This window comes from Dermacentor variabilis, chromosome 1 (assembly GCF_050947875.1).
Source record: "Dermacentor variabilis isolate Ectoservices chromosome 1, ASM5094787v1, whole genome shotgun sequence".
Classification (NCBI taxonomy): domain Eukaryota; kingdom Metazoa; phylum Arthropoda; class Arachnida; order Ixodida; family Ixodidae; genus Dermacentor; species Dermacentor variabilis.
In genome coordinates, this window is record NC_134568.1 from 288,897,543 (window position 1) to 288,913,218 (window position 15,676).

General features: G+C 41.8%; 1 protein-coding gene across 2 annotated transcripts in view; it reads right to left on the reverse strand.

Moving 5' to 3' along the window:
- Spn (protein phosphatase 1 regulatory subunit spinophilin) overlaps positions 1–15,676 on the reverse strand; it is a 152,822-nt gene that overhangs the window by 69,012 nt on the left and 68,134 nt on the right. For both annotated transcript variants that reach the window (XM_075677755.1, XM_075677750.1), the window contains exons 7-10: positions 12,739–12,871; positions 7,412–7,532; positions 4,222–4,326; positions 1,923–2,198 (exon numbers count right to left, since the gene is read on the reverse strand). In XM_075677755.1, the coding sequence (XP_075533870.1) occupies positions 1,923–2,198; positions 4,222–4,326; positions 7,412–7,532; positions 12,739–12,871 (635 nt within the window). The remainder of the gene's footprint in view (positions 1–1,922; positions 2,199–4,221; positions 4,327–7,411; positions 7,533–12,738; positions 12,872–15,676) is intronic.

A 15,676-nucleotide genomic window follows, 5' to 3' on the forward strand; every position in this document is an offset into this window, starting at 1 on the left:
TCTACTGTATCGTGTTGTTAATAAACCTAAACTAAGATTTTGCAAGAAATTCCAGCATTCATCACATCGCACAACAGAATATTAAGACTAAATTTGCACAGCCACATCTGCTAGGCATGAATAATCACAGCAGCACCACTGCAGCAAGGTGCAAAGTCTCCAACATTTATTGGTCAGTGTGTTATCTTTACCCAGAAGCCATTGCACTATACTGAGAAACCCATAATAAATGCCTAAGCATGGCGCATTCTTTTTCATACACTATGCTGCACTGTGCACATCAGCATGCAGCATGTGCCAACATGACAGCTAGAAAAAATTTTGCATACAACATTGCTACATACTGACACAATGGTTCGAACAAGGCCTCACTGATCAATGTCCAGAAAATTCTTCACATATTTAAAGGGATGCGGACACAAAAGTTCGCGGGTGGTTTTTTGCATCAGAACAAAAGTTGGACTGTTGAAAATTACGAATACAAGCTGCCTTGGAAAAAAAAAAAGTGATACTTTTTTTTTGCAATTTTCTGTTGCGCCTTGCCTCCAACGGCTGCCGGCAGAAGCTGAAATTTGACGCCATGACACCCCCCTCCCCCCCCCCCCGTAAGCGGCTAAGGTTGGCCACAGCAAAGGTTGGCCACAGCTCCATAATTTGGTGAATTTTATCTGATGCATCAAGGTCAAACTAACAGAAGTCAACTGTGCTTCCAGAGAAGTGCTGCTGATGAATGTGACCCACATTACCATGAGACTTCAGTACAAAAGGAAGTTTTGACAGTCTTGAACAAAGATCAGGCATTCGTAAAAAATTATACAGTTGAACCCTACAATAACAAAATTGGCAGAGGAAGCGAAAAAAAAAAAACACTTTCAAGAGAATTCTGTTGTTACGAAATGAGACAGCACGGACAGGAAATGCATTGCAAAACGAAACCATACACTAAAAATGTGTTAGCCTACTATGCCTTTTATTACTTTGACTGCACTGACTGCATTATCGACAACGCAAAGTGTGCCCCAAGCGTCAGTCAGCAATGGCAGCATTGACATGAAATGGTATTCTCAATCGATTGGTTTCGGAGATACGATCCCTTTCGCGAGATTTCACATAACTCGGAAGATGGAGCAACAGCATTCCACGCACGCAACAGTGTTCCTTTAGCATGTTGTCACCCGTAGACGCAGATGCATCTGGTGCCAAGCGTGAAAGTGATCGTGAAATCGACCCAGAATACGACCCCTTTGTGCAAGTCTACATTTGGCAATGCTGAACACATAGGGGATGCCTGTTGGGTAACTTTGTCGGATGATCGCTCAATCACAACTGGATGCATGGCAGCCCATACTGCGGCCACCACCTCAAGCGCCAAACCAAATCCACGTTGGTAGGATGCGGACTTCGTTTTTGCTGCACTTTTCTCTCAGAGATGCAGATTATATACACTGCACTAGGTATGCAAAAACCGTTTTGTCATATGTTGGTAGAGGCATGTGGTGACGCCATTTGAAATGGGCAATCAACAAACAACATGGCGGCCATGGCATGTTTCCAGCACACGCGATCACTTCTGGTGCATGGTTATTTTTGGGAACAAAAATGCCGGCGCCCACAAAAGGATAACGTGGTGGTGTTTTATGCAATTTAAGTGTGACGTAAAGGCAATTGAGCACTTTTTGGGGTCTGCTAGCGATGCACGAGTAATATGCAGGGCAACGTTCCAGCAAATTTCATTGATGCGGGAGTGCAGTCCAGTGACATTTCACTGTCGACAGATACGAAATGCATTAAATTCTACGGGTGTTCATCAGAGGCACGAAAATATTTTGTCACAAGACTTTGTTACTGCAGGTTTCAAGTGTGCTACACTTGCTACCACACCTCTGTGAGGTTCCATCAAAACAAAGGCAAAAGGCACTCACTGTGTTTCCTTGAACCGCAGTCGTAAGTTATCTGGGTCAGCATCAGGCGAGAGGGAATCACTGCTGTCATTTGAAAGCTCGAAGCTGGCACCAGGGGCCAATTCATCCACTTCGTCATCAGGAGTCGAAGCAAGGGAGTCCAGCCCACCACCAGGCATTACCTCCTGGGCAACGCCTTTGAGCCGGGCCTCCCGTTCCCTGTCTGCCTGAATCGACTGGTAGATCAGCTGCGCTATCTCACTGTTTGTAGAGTCCCGCTCACGCCCAATCAAGAACCTACACAGCAAGAAAGGCAGTGGGCACTTAAATTATACAGCAAGACATGGAATGATACAGTAAGTTCTTCAAAATAGAATCTGCGATTCCAGTTATGTCTACACAGGTCCTTACCTTTGAGTGTGGAATTTAATCAAATCAAGGGCACTCTGCACCCCACTGCATTTAGAGTTAGCTCATTAAAGAAAGAATGAGTCAACTTGCTTTACCTACTATGTACAGTACACCCGTACCACATTCCAAACTGGTATGAAACAAAGCACACATCCACTCCGAGTCAACAATTATGTTATGAAAAAAAAAAATGGGCATTAAAATCGAACAATGCAGGAGAGGGAGAGAAAATATCAAGCAAAGTGATGTGGCCAATATTTGAATTGCAATGCTCTGGTAGTTAATAAATGAAAGGAGCAGGAAATTTTCCTCTAATAACAATGCACATGCCATCCACAGCTAACTAATAATATATTTGACAGTCGCATGACGTTAACTTTTTCCCAAGTAAGCAGTAAGTATTTGCATTAGGAAGGAACAGCGCCAACTAAGACGACCACAAGACGGAAAACGACACAGGACAAGCGCACCAAGTATGCAACATCTAGCCCAAATGAATGGTGTTCTGAAGCAGTAAGTAGACTCTTATTTGATTAGCCCAAAGCACACTTTTACATGATTTGTGCGTGTCACCATCAGAACAAGAAAGCTTTCATACAGGCTGGTGGTTTTTCTGTCGCCAGCACTTTCTGGTTTGGTTATGTAAACAAAGCATTTAAAAAAAAAGAAAGAAAGAAAGAAAAAAGAAAAAAAATGCATCAATGGGGCTTATTCTTAAGAAGGGACCCTGAACCAATTTTGATGATATTCTACAAGTGTACTGAGTCGTTAGGGTAGGTCCTGATCATTAATTGCTGCATATAAATGCTCGGCGTAAAGCATGTAATTTATTATAAGGTTTTAAAAATGCACATCGCTACCTATCACAGCACACCACTCGGCTGAGTTTTCAGCCGCCCCTGATCAGGTGACGTGAGGCAACCATGTGATGCCAATAGGGCGACCTATCTGATTGGCTGCCCAGGGCGCGTCATTGATAATCTTTCCAACTTTATGGCAACGAAATGTTGTTCGTAATAGTTGGAATGTTAGTTAATTTGTTTCTACAAAAAGAAAGTAACAGAAAGAGAATGCACAGGGACGATTTATCACTTCATTAAAACACCATTAAACATTCTCCGAACTGCAAGTCGTTGCACTACTGTGTGTAGGCGTTCGAACTTGGATAACATTTTAGAGACAGCTGACAAGGACAAAAAGAAGACAGACGTAACAAAGCACATTGTCGTGTCTACGTCTCTCTTTTTTCCTTGTCTGCTGGTGCTAAAATGTTATTCAAGAACTGCAAATCTTCTTGCAGTTTTCATCTGTTACAACTAAGCCAGACCTTCACCACAGCCAGAAAAGATCCAACACTTTGGCATGACATGACCTCATGTATATTGATGGCATCTTCTAGGGCCTACTTAATTATATAGTGGTACATTGTGTTCTAAAGAAACTAAATATTAAACATGGCAAGTTTTGGGAACATTTACTCAGCCAACACGGCCCAAATGTGAAAACATACTTTGGAATACCTGACGTCACACTGACGTACCGGCGTCAAGGTTTCGGCACGAAATTCAAATACTGATACTTCGACCTTCATTTTCTCATCTAATAATTTATTATTTTGAAATGACTGCCTGCAGGGTTCTAAAACAATGCTTTATTAGTCCAAACTGATTTATTGTTTCGCTTTAGTGTCCCTTTGTTGATAAAGTCGAACCTCAGCGAAACTCGAATCTGAATTCCATGATATAACAAACTTGTTTCATTTCCAGAGTTCAAAAAAGGACCAATATAACCAAAACTATGTACTAGCCTGGGAAGCTAGTACACAGCTGAAAAGAAAAAACAAGAAAAAAAGTGGCAACATCTAAAAAATATTCAGTTGAATGAAGAATAAATGGTAACAAGAACTCACCGAACAAGACCAGATGTGTTTCTCAAAACTGAAGCAGCATAGGCTTGTGTCACACCAACAAGAGATTTTCCATCCACTTCTATAATTTGGTCATTGACACGAATTCTAGAAGAAGTTACAATTCTGTATAATAACTCAGAACATGTTGCACACACACACACATCACCATGGAGTTGCATCTCAGTATTTGAAAATAGTTAAATTTTCCAAAAGAACTGAATATGCACACTTGTAAAATACTGCTTGAAACATTGAATTGAATGCTGCAATAAATTAAAGCCACGCAGTTATGTAATCATGTTTGCTTAGCAGTAATCTAAGTCTAGGCCTACTTTCGAGATACCTGGCCTTACTGTCTGCTTCAATGCAGACTGCCGTTCCAGCTACCGTGAAAACTGGAATATAGGTCGAACTTTTTTTCAAAAAGCCATTGCGAAAAGTCGACCCTCGTCTTATATACTGGATATTGGCGGAAAAACTACGGAAGTCTTGCAACAATGGGCAGATAAAGTAAACAGCCGCCATTAGCAGCAGCGCGGCGACATTGTGGCACCGCCAATTTGCGTTTCAATTGTCACAAAGTTATATTGCTTAAAAGCTGCTTTTTCACATTTTGTTTCAAAACGAGCGGAAGCCGACAGCAATTCACCGTCGCCTTCAAATAAAGGCGACTGAGTACGCGGAAGCCCACGGCAACCTGCAACACAGCGCGAATTTGGAGTATCCGAAAAGAGCATTCGGTACTGGCGGAGGCAGAAGCAGCGTATCACAACTTGCAGCAACCAAAGAAAACAACCGCAGCGTATCCAGAACTGGAAGAGAAGGTTGCAGAGTTCATCCGGGAGCTGCGTGTAAGATCACTGCCTGTGACTGCCGAATGCATCCGTTTGCAAGCGGTAGAGATCGCATACGCATCTGGACTGACGAGGGCGCAATTCAAGGTCTCGCCATCCTGGGTGCAACGATTCATGAAGAGGAAGGGCTCTGCGCTGGACGGCACAGAGGACGATGCTCTATGGGATGTGGGCAGTGAGAAGCACTCGTCACCCGACTCTAGTTCGGACGACTCTGATTCGGAGTAGCGCTTGCGCACTTCGTGCCCTTCTGTGTACTGTACAACCAGCCAATTTTTAACAGTATCGCGTGACCATCAACCCGCATGTTTGTCAGCACCTTATCATCACGTCACGGACCGGCGAAATAGCGAAAGTAAGCACGTGTGCACGCATGTGCGTATCTCGTTTGTTTCGCCGCTCAGCACCGTTAATAAGGTGCTGACAAGCACGCGGGTCGATGGTCGCGCGATACTTTTAAAGCCTTGGTCAGGTGCACATGCGAGCAGCATTTAAATAAATACTGTCACATCTGTGTAACCGGCTGAGTCGCATTTGTTTCAAGGTAAGGGTGTCTTTCGGTACTTATGCCATTGAAAAATATTTTTTTCATTTTTAGAATTGGTTAGTTGGGGGGGTCGACCTATATTCTGGTCCGACCGATAGTCAGGTTTTTACGGTAGCCGTTTGTAAAACGCGTGTCAAGCAGTTTGTGATAATCATAACTGTAACACCAACACACCTTATTTTAGCAGATTTAGGGGACAACTATCTCGAAAATGGTGCATCTCTTAGAATTTCTGGTAAGCAGACATGACTTCACTACTGCTGGGCTTAAATTTCACTATTGAAACGTGCTCTAAAGTTAATAATTCCAAATTTAATAAGTGAACCTTTTCAATTATTCCCCTGAACATTGACAGTTGTAGCGCAAGAAACGTCCACCTCTTCCGGTAATCCACAAAAACGGGCCAAATTGTGCTACATGCTATATGCAATTTTTTTTTTAACTCCTCGAACTAAAATAAAATACACGGTACAGTGTATGGGTGAAATTGACTGTACTGTTTAAAAAATATTTCAATAGCACCACACGCTACATTAGCAAAGAAAGAATTGTGAATGCAGCAAGGAAAACTGCAATAGAGGTGAGAAATCTAAGGCAACTTCAAAATAAAGCAACCTTGACTCTGCAAATCATCACAAAGGGAAAAAATCTCTCAGGCTGACACAGCAAGTGCTCCTCTGTGCAGCAACAATGCTTTAAACAGTATATTAACAACCTTTCACTCACAAAACAAACTGCTGGTAAAGCCGTGTACCTCTGCCTATCTTGGCTTATATTATGTAAGCCATAGAAATAAAAAAAAGTATCTACTATCAATTATCTTTTATGATAACCAGTCAAAAAACAAAAAGCAAAAGTAAATCCTGCACTCCAGTGCCGCGTTTTTTTCATCCCCCTTGATAGTAACGACGTCATTAGAGGTATAAAACACTTAAATGTGAGGCTAAATCAGACGCTTCAGTTTTCCCTGAAATGACGTCGGGACAGCATTGCCGATACAGGCACCCGTAAGTCTCATTTTCACAGCCCTTAACCCAAATATACACTATTTTTATGCTGCATAACCCGTCCCAAAAATTTTCTAATTAAACAGTAAAGACAAGGTGCAGGTAATATGCACATGATCATGATTATATTGTGCTTAGTGTTACACTGACTATTTTAAGTGAAGGACAGGACGTGGACGTACGTAGCGCAAACTACCAACTGTTTAATACTGTTAAAGAACGCGGTTATATACACGGATATGGCAAGGGAAATATAAAAAGATATGACAAGGTGATGACATGTGATTATACTTTGGGCCAGGCATACATCATTCGCCCTGGCAAACTCGACCTCAGCTTCGATAAGTGCGATGAACGGAGCGCTTACGCACATCTCTTTTAATTTAGCTATCGCAAGTTTTTTTTTTTTTTTTCAATAGGCAAAATGGGAACAAACAACAAAAAAAAGTAACGACAGCTCGGATGGCAGAGGCCCATGTGCGATCCTGACCTGGCTAAGCTCATTGCATCGAAACACATTTAGGTGTATAGTTGCATGCCGATCACCGCTCAAACACTGTGATAAATTTGCTTCACAGATTCTTTGCAATCCAAATTGAATTCTTGAGGAAAAAGAAAAAAAGTTATGCCTATTTTACATTAAATCAAATATGCTGAACCCTAATGATAACATAACTATTTTTTAATTGTTAACCACTCCACCCAACTTGCCATTTTTGCTGTAGCATGCAGCCATCAATCTGTACAGTGAAAAAAAAAAAATTGAGGTGAAAGTTTTATACCTGTTGTCCTTGTAGGCAGCTCCATTCTCTGTAATAGTTTTGACAAAAATTCCTAGTTTTTCTAACCCAGCATCGGCACCAACTCCCATGCCAATAATGCTGAGGCCCAGCCCCTCTGGCCCTGCATAGAAAGGAAAGGAGGCAAAGGTCGTCATACAGATGGCCCACAGGAAGCTGGCAAACATGTACAAAAGTTATCAAATGTGACACAAACATGCTTGCAATTTCTAATTCTTCCCTTAGCACCAAATCTGGATCTTAAAACAGAGGTACAGAGGAGCTTGCCTCTTCCAACTTAGTACAGTTAGGCTACACACAAGCGCTCAACGTAATTTGTCTGTTTAACAAATAGGAGTGCACATCAGCACAGTAAAAGAAGCTAACTTCCACTAAAGTGAATGCATAAATTAATTTTTATATATGTAGTTATATTAAACATTGAACATAGAGCAATAGCTTCCCAGATGCTTCTACACATGTTGCTTCTAAGTGCACCCTAAGTGTTTAAACATTTGAGATGTGCTAAGTCCTTGGCACTTAAATTACCAAAATTGATGTAGCAAGCTGCTGGGTAGCAAGAAAAACATGTACAGGCAGGTCATAATGAAGACCCAAACACACAAAGAACAATGCTTATGCGCAATTAGTACTAGAAACCGATGTTTGTGCATTTTTATGTGGCATAACCAAGCATTGGGTATGCTCTGGCAACAAAACAAAGCCCTAGCAATCACATCCCTTCTATGTGTTTGTGAACAAATCATGCTGTCACACACTCACAAATGCATAAAGGGAAAAATGCCTTCTAGTGTGTTTTCTCTTGCGCAAATTTCCTTCCGGCCTGTCAGCTCCTGTTGCCGAGTCCTCTTCCGGCCTGTTGCTCCCTTTATGCAGAGTCAAATTCTTCCACTAAAGGCCAAAAAAAGAAAAGCAGCAGCGCTAGGCGCAAAAGAGGAGGTGCCTTTTCCCACTAGCAACATTAGCAGTGTTGCCTGTGCAATTCTGTTGGTGGAAAATTCCATAACTTCAATCTGGAGAGCCAAATCAGTATACTAGATCTATAGAAAAATCGTAAGGCTACTACTCTACACTTGTTTGTCCTATTAAAGACATCCAATAACAAACATGCTCTGAAGACCTTGTGTTCTTTAGCACTACAGGCTGTTCATGGAAGAAGAACATGTGCACAATGAAGGGCACAGATGCTGCAGCGCTGCTTTTCTTGCTGTGCTCAGTTTTGATTGGATTTGATAATGCAAAATTTGCGCAGCCAAAATATACTTCATCCACTTAATCCTTTCCGATGTCCTGTGAGGACAAGAATTCGCTGATGTTCTTATCTAGCCCAATGTAACAACTCTATTTAAAAATACTATAGAATGCTATTGTAATGAGCTAGCTGGGAGTCAGCAGAGTTTTCCCAATACTAAAAGCTTTATCATATGAGAAGCCGGTCCAAACATCCCTTTAGCAAGGAGGATTTCTTTAAGAAAGAAGGAATGACTTGTTAGATTATCAATTCTTACAGCTTTGGAGTCGTCTTTACCATGTGCAATACAGTGCAACAGATTGCTAAATACATTTAATCCAAAGAATATAAAGTAACATTCTTTACCCGGCATGGTAATCCCCATGCTTTCTTGCTTACAATTAAGGAACAATTAGGGGCTAAAATCAGAATTTTCACAAGAAATACATTTTCTAATGTTTGTTCTGGATTTCTAAGCATATAAAGACGCTATTCGCCAAGTTTGGTTAGTATTATCTGCGCGATAGAAGAGACGCAGAAGATTTTTTACCTGGCAGTTGCAAGTGCTCTGGCATGTTTTGAGATGTTTGATTCTATTTTTCTCAGTTGGCAATTATTGATCAAATCACACTTTCGAAACTGCAAAGGCGAAAACTGTTTGCAAGATTGTTTCTAGGCTCAAAATGTGGAGGAACAAGGCTATGGACATCTTGAATCCTTAGATTGCTTCTAATGAGAAAAAAGTATAGATTTGCAATGCATGCATTCTGGCGTTTTACGTGCCAAAACTATGTACGATTTGATTACGAAGCACGCCGTGGTGGGGACTCTGGATCGATTTTGACCACCAGGGGATCTTTAATGTGCCCGGACATGGCTGTTTTTGCATTTCACCCCCATCGAAACGTGGCCGGGATTTGATCTCGCGACCTCGTGCTTAGCAGCGCAACATCATAGTTGCTAAGCCATTGCGGTAGGTAAGTATGGCTTTCTGAATGACAGTAACAACAAAAACCAAATTTAGTTTTCAAGTGATGCAGTTTCCACACAAGAAGGCATAAAATTGCAAGCTGCCTCTATCCTGTAATATACGGCGTCCAAAAGATATTCAGGAAAATTTTATCGAACTTCATAATTTTTAAAATGACAGTTTTCCAAAGGTGAAACATTCATTTGCTCATTGGGACATGCATAAATTTTTTCAATTTGTGCTAGGGTAATGAAATTTACTACATATTCAAATAACTATGTAATAAATTCAAATATAATACATAAACAAAAGGCAGAATGAATTCCCCTTTCATGCATAAAAGTTTTAAAAAAGATATAAATTGCCAGAATCAAGATTGTGAGAAAAAATTGAACAAAGTTTGTAAAGACATGCTTGTATATACCAATAAAAAATGTAACAGAAATTATGACATATTATAAAATATATATTGCCATATAATAGTCACCATCTCTGAAAAAATCATAATTTTTCATTGAACAGGTATTCCACTACAAAAAATTTAACTGCAAGTACTACAGTTGGGCGTGCTGGGCTGCAGCCGCCGATGTTACTGGCTGGTTTGCATCATCGTCGCTCTCAGAGTCAAAGTCCAACGAAAAGGCAGCATCCTCAGACTCGCTGCTGCCCCATCCATCGATACAATCAACCACAGACGTAGCAGAATCACAAGATATGCGATCTTTCAAGGCGCGCATACCGCTCCCGGAGGTGGCCATTTTTCAGGATCGTGAAACTTTGGTGCGGATTAATAAAGTACTGCATTGCGGGGGAAAAGCAAACTGCTTAGAAAACAAAAATATAATTCTCCTCCTTCATGTCCGATGGTGCAGAGTGTTCGAGGGCAGCGCGGTAGGTCTCGTAAGTGGCGTTTCAAAGCATCTATAGCGGGCAGCCATTTTTGCTTTCTACTTTTATGAATGCGAAAACTTCAAAGTGCATTAAAAAATAACTGCCTGGCGGGAAAAAAGTGAATTGCTTAGAAAACAAAAAAATAGTTCTCCTTCACGTCTAATAGCGCATTGTGTCCGTAAGCGGCGCGGAAGGACTCGAAAGCGAAGTTTCAAACCATCAATAGCGGGCTAACGATGCGGGAAAGAGTTCAATTTAGATGTACTTATCTGACTTTTACTGATTGCGCATTTATGTGTTTATGTTGTATTAAATGTATTAGCACTGATTCGATGTAACCCACCGCGACTGCAATTCCCCCAAACAACAAGAAGGTCATTTAGGTACTAATAGAATGAAGCGAGATATCTACACCACTATGCTTTCTTAAACGTGCTGCATGGATCATAAATTTGCACAAGTGCAAACAGACAGACAAAAATGTGTGCAGGCATAGAATGAGATCTCTCAGAAAACAGCTGCCATATATTTTGCCATTGTAGGCATCAAGCACATAGGGCTTGAATTTCAACCAAGCGGTTGATTCAGGGGCATGATTTCTAAGATGCGACAGTACTGAAAGGTCACTGGTCTGCGTCAGGCTTGGCTTAATTATTTGGCTAAACAGTCAAGCCTGGCATGGCAGGCATGTCAGACTTAGCTCTTTGACATATCGCAGTTTCTTACCATAGGCAGATTGTGCTGCTGTGAAGCCACACCTTAAGGCAAAATTCACACATAACCCACACCCCGGCTTTAATGTTAACTTATACAATTTTTGGGCATGTTATACATGCCAAATTATGGTACTTGCGACGGGAGACGGGAGCAGCAGCCGGTCCACGGCCAGACTGCTGGGTTGGAAGTGCCATCAAATGAGTTGGCACACTGCTGAGAACACAGTCAGCAGCGCAGTATGTTCAATTTATCCATCGCAAATGTTTCCGCATCAAATTACCGGGCATTATCGTATCTTTAAATGCACATTTACAGGACCACAGCATCACTTCAAATAAACCAGAAGTTCGAAATAAGCTGGTTCAAATTAAAAAATTCCACAGAATCCTGAAGACAGCACCAACCACTACATAAGTACATGTACAAAGTATCCTTTTTATTCCAAGGGAGAAAGCACAATATACACTACTTAGAAAATCGGAAGATGAAAAATATGGCCGAACATTTCTGTGCAAACAACATCCTGCATAACTACAACAGCATTATATTATCAGACAGTTCCCTCTGCACAGCCTCCCAGATTTTTAATGATGTTGCGCAAGCGTCAACTGGACGGAATGTCAGCGTAATAACCACGAGATACGATAAGATCAATGACAATGTGCTCAAGCACTCTCAATTGCGACTGCCTACCGGCAAGTTGTTCACCTCAGCAGTACATACACCCTGCCTCTGTTATCCATGTGGCCACATTGTGCACAGCCACAAATAGCCAGATACACACAAGTAATATTGCAGGATATTGCAATCATCATTTATGCTTTCTATGAGACAACACTACATCACACTTTTTTTTTAAGTCTTATAACCAGTAATGCAAAAGAGAGATGGAAAGCGCACCATAGATGACACATCTTAGTCGTACACATGTTTTCACACCAGCATTTGTTTTTGCAAAAAAAAAAAAAACAGTACTGCACAAATAACACTGGCAGGACGTGCGTCCTCCTTAAGGAAACAGCACTGCAGACAGTGCTCGCTCTGCTCTGTAGAGTACTTTGCACACCTGCACGGATCTCGCAGCTTCTCACCATTCTAAGGCGCTCAAATGCCGTGCCTAGTCAATGCTCACACAATATTTAAAATATGGGAGGCTGTACATGCAAGTTCAGCCATGGTTGTTGTTGACTCCTAGTGCCGCAAAGCAGTACGCTAGTTTTTTCTTTGCAATGCTTCAACAAGCGTCCTCATTTCCCAGTCATTTTGCACATTACAATGATACACCTTGCACAATGACGCAAGTTAATGAGTGACACCAAACCAACACCCAAAAATTTCACATTAAACTGCAAGTAAATAATGACTGCACACATTATAAAGGAATACCCTGTGGAAATACAACACACAATAAGGTTTTTACCAAAAGGTCAACACCAGCACTACCACATTAGAAGTGGTTAAAATAGGCACAAAACAAGAGGAAAAAATGCTTGTAAATACCTTTTACAAGTTCAACAGGAAACACATCCATCTTTTCGATTCTCTTTTCAAGTTCATATTCTGCTGACGCCGATACTGGATCCACTTCATCGTTTCGTCTGTCATACTCGTCAACTGAATGTGTGCTGAAAACCTAGTTGTAAGATGTGAAAAAGAAAAAGCAATAAATAAAACTGATATAATAGTAAGATGTGAAAATATTTAGTTAAGGTGCTCAATTGTAATACCAGAAGCATTTTAAAGGGACACTAAATGCAAATATTAAGTCAAGCTAAAGTGATAGATTAGTGCCCGAGAATCACTAAGGCGTCAATGTTACCACGAACACAGCCTTAATAATGGAGAAACTGAAGTAAATGAAGGACATGATTAGAGACTCCCCCGGGACATTCAAGCACTTGCCCGATGACAAAAGCACTCCTAAGTCAAATTCTGTCGCTTGCATTTAACTACTCGTTGCAAGAAACATCCTTGTATTATAAGACGAAATAGAATGCTACTTGTCTAGTTCTATTTTATTTTTGGAAAAAGGATTCATTGAAATTACCCTTGGCAACGACGCGGGCGATAGAAAGGTTTTGTTTTTGCTTGACTCCGCGCCGCCCATGCCTTCGCGTTTCAGCAGTTTCGTGATCACGTAGTGCTGCACTGGTTTTGCTGGCTCGCAAAACTCGCACAAACTGCAAGTAGCAGAGAATTTAACTTCTATGTGATGTCGGGGGATGCCTGAACAGTCTACGCCACTTGACCAAAAAGCAGCTACAGCAGCGAATCCACTTGGCTCGGTGGTGCCGTCTGTTGGGTGCCGTTTTACTCATCGGCGGCAGCAAAGGGTGGTGATGGCGTATGCAACGTCTCCACTCCCCCAGTTGGGTGGTGGGAGATTTGAATTTCGAAAAAGGCATTCGGACCCTTCAGATGCAATTTTCTCGTAAACTAAGTCTTTTCTTGGCGCGAAACAAGCATTACAAGCTTTCTGGAATGGTATTAAAATGGTGCACGTCGACTCAGTATTGGCCTTTAGTGTCCCTTTAAACACCTCGTACATTTTTACGTAGAACTTTGCCATTCTGAACGTCACATCACAACAAGCACTGAACAAGGTAGCTTCAGATAGCTTCCCTCATTAACAAAGGAGCTGTAAACAGTTAAACAATTTATTCATATTATACTGACGGAGAAGACCGTCAGCGCCATATGCCACAAGTCACGACAATGCAGGTAAAGATTTTTAAAAAATTACTTATAGCGTTTTACGTTCCAAGACCACTATCTGATTATGAGGCACACAGTATTGGGGACTCCGCATTAATTTTGACCACCTTGCAATCTTTAACATGCGCCCAATGCATGAGGCATTGGCCTTTTTACATTTCACCCTTATCGTAATGCAGCTGCTGTGGTCACTCACAGTTTGATCCTGTAACCCTGTGCTTAGCAGCGCAACACCATAGCCCCTAAACCACCACCGCAAGTGGTAAAGAATAAGACATGGAGAATGTAAATGCAAGCTGGTCAGAGCAACACATAAGGTTGCTGTAACTCCAGGCACTGCCTCTGCAGAGGAAGGAAGGGGGCTGTTTAAATCAAAACATGTTTGGGAAACTGAACAGAACAGCGGACAGTTAAAATAAGGCCTTCAATGTTTACAGTAGTCAATGCTTAAACAATTTTTTTACATATTTCTTAGGGTCTTGGTACATGCAGCAGGCACAATATAGCAAGTGTACAGGTACACTGAGCTAGAATATGGGTAGTGTGCTTACTGCACTGTGGTGGCATTTGCAAGAGGTAAAGCCACAAGTGTCAACAGTGCGTACTTCCACTACAGTGCACCAGCTGTAGCGACAGTCTACATTAATGTAGCATCTGCATTTGCACCACTTGCTCATGCTAGGATGCTACGGTCTTAATTCTGTATGCTTGTGCTCTTTTTCTGTGCCTGTCTGGTAAAATGTCGTCTCTAATGCTTAATATATTGTCAAGATCGGATCTTTGGTCTCCCTAGGGACCATGAAAACATCTGAAAAAGACGTATGTGCCTTTAACTGCCCTGAAGAGCTCAAATCGCCACAGCCATGTCTGAAATAGCTCAAGGGGCAGCCAGTACAGTCAGTATGCATCTCAGTGCTCGTTCTGTGACATGAGATGGCAGGTGTGCCTGTGTATAAATAGGGAACACGTTTTCTCTTGTGACAGTGGTGCCTTTGCACTTGATATGCTTCATTGCAATACACTGCATATGCTGGACGCGTAACACAGCTGCATTGCGGTGAAGTAGACTTCCAAGAACTGGCATTTTGAAATGTTTTGGACCCTTGCCATGCTTTCTGCGCTTCGACACTATCGGCGAGGGTGAGGAAGGTGGTGTCGGCACCATTCCAGACAGTGGCTATTCCTTTAAATGAAAAACACAGCCCCAAACTGCAGGAAGCTTGACAGCGAACGTCAAAGCAGCTAGGATAAACGACAGCATAAAACGACTACTACTAGAGCTGCCAGTGGATCGGCATGCAAGAGCGCCCGTTTGAGGCTGCAAGATAATTAAAATGGAGGTGGTGCTGGCTTAAATTAATGCCGTTTTTGACCTGCAGTCACACCAAAGAGTCCAAAAAATCATACAACGAAGGGTTCCAGTGTCTGAAATTCCAAATGTCCTTATACATTGGCTCTATGGGGCATGTGGTAGTGCCATGAAAGCATTCGAATTACCAGGCATGTAAAAAAAAGAGGGGGGGCGGGGCCATTCTGAGTGTGTGTGTGTGTGTGTCTGCCACATAGTTATGACACTTTTCCACGGCTGTAGGCAGCCTTCAAAAACGTGCCAACCATGCAATCACAGCAATCACAAATGGAGCCACCGAGAGATTTGTTTTTGTCGTGATATCAGCAGCTTCACTCTCAGAGCCCTCTGAGCACACAATCCCTATTCTAGCTT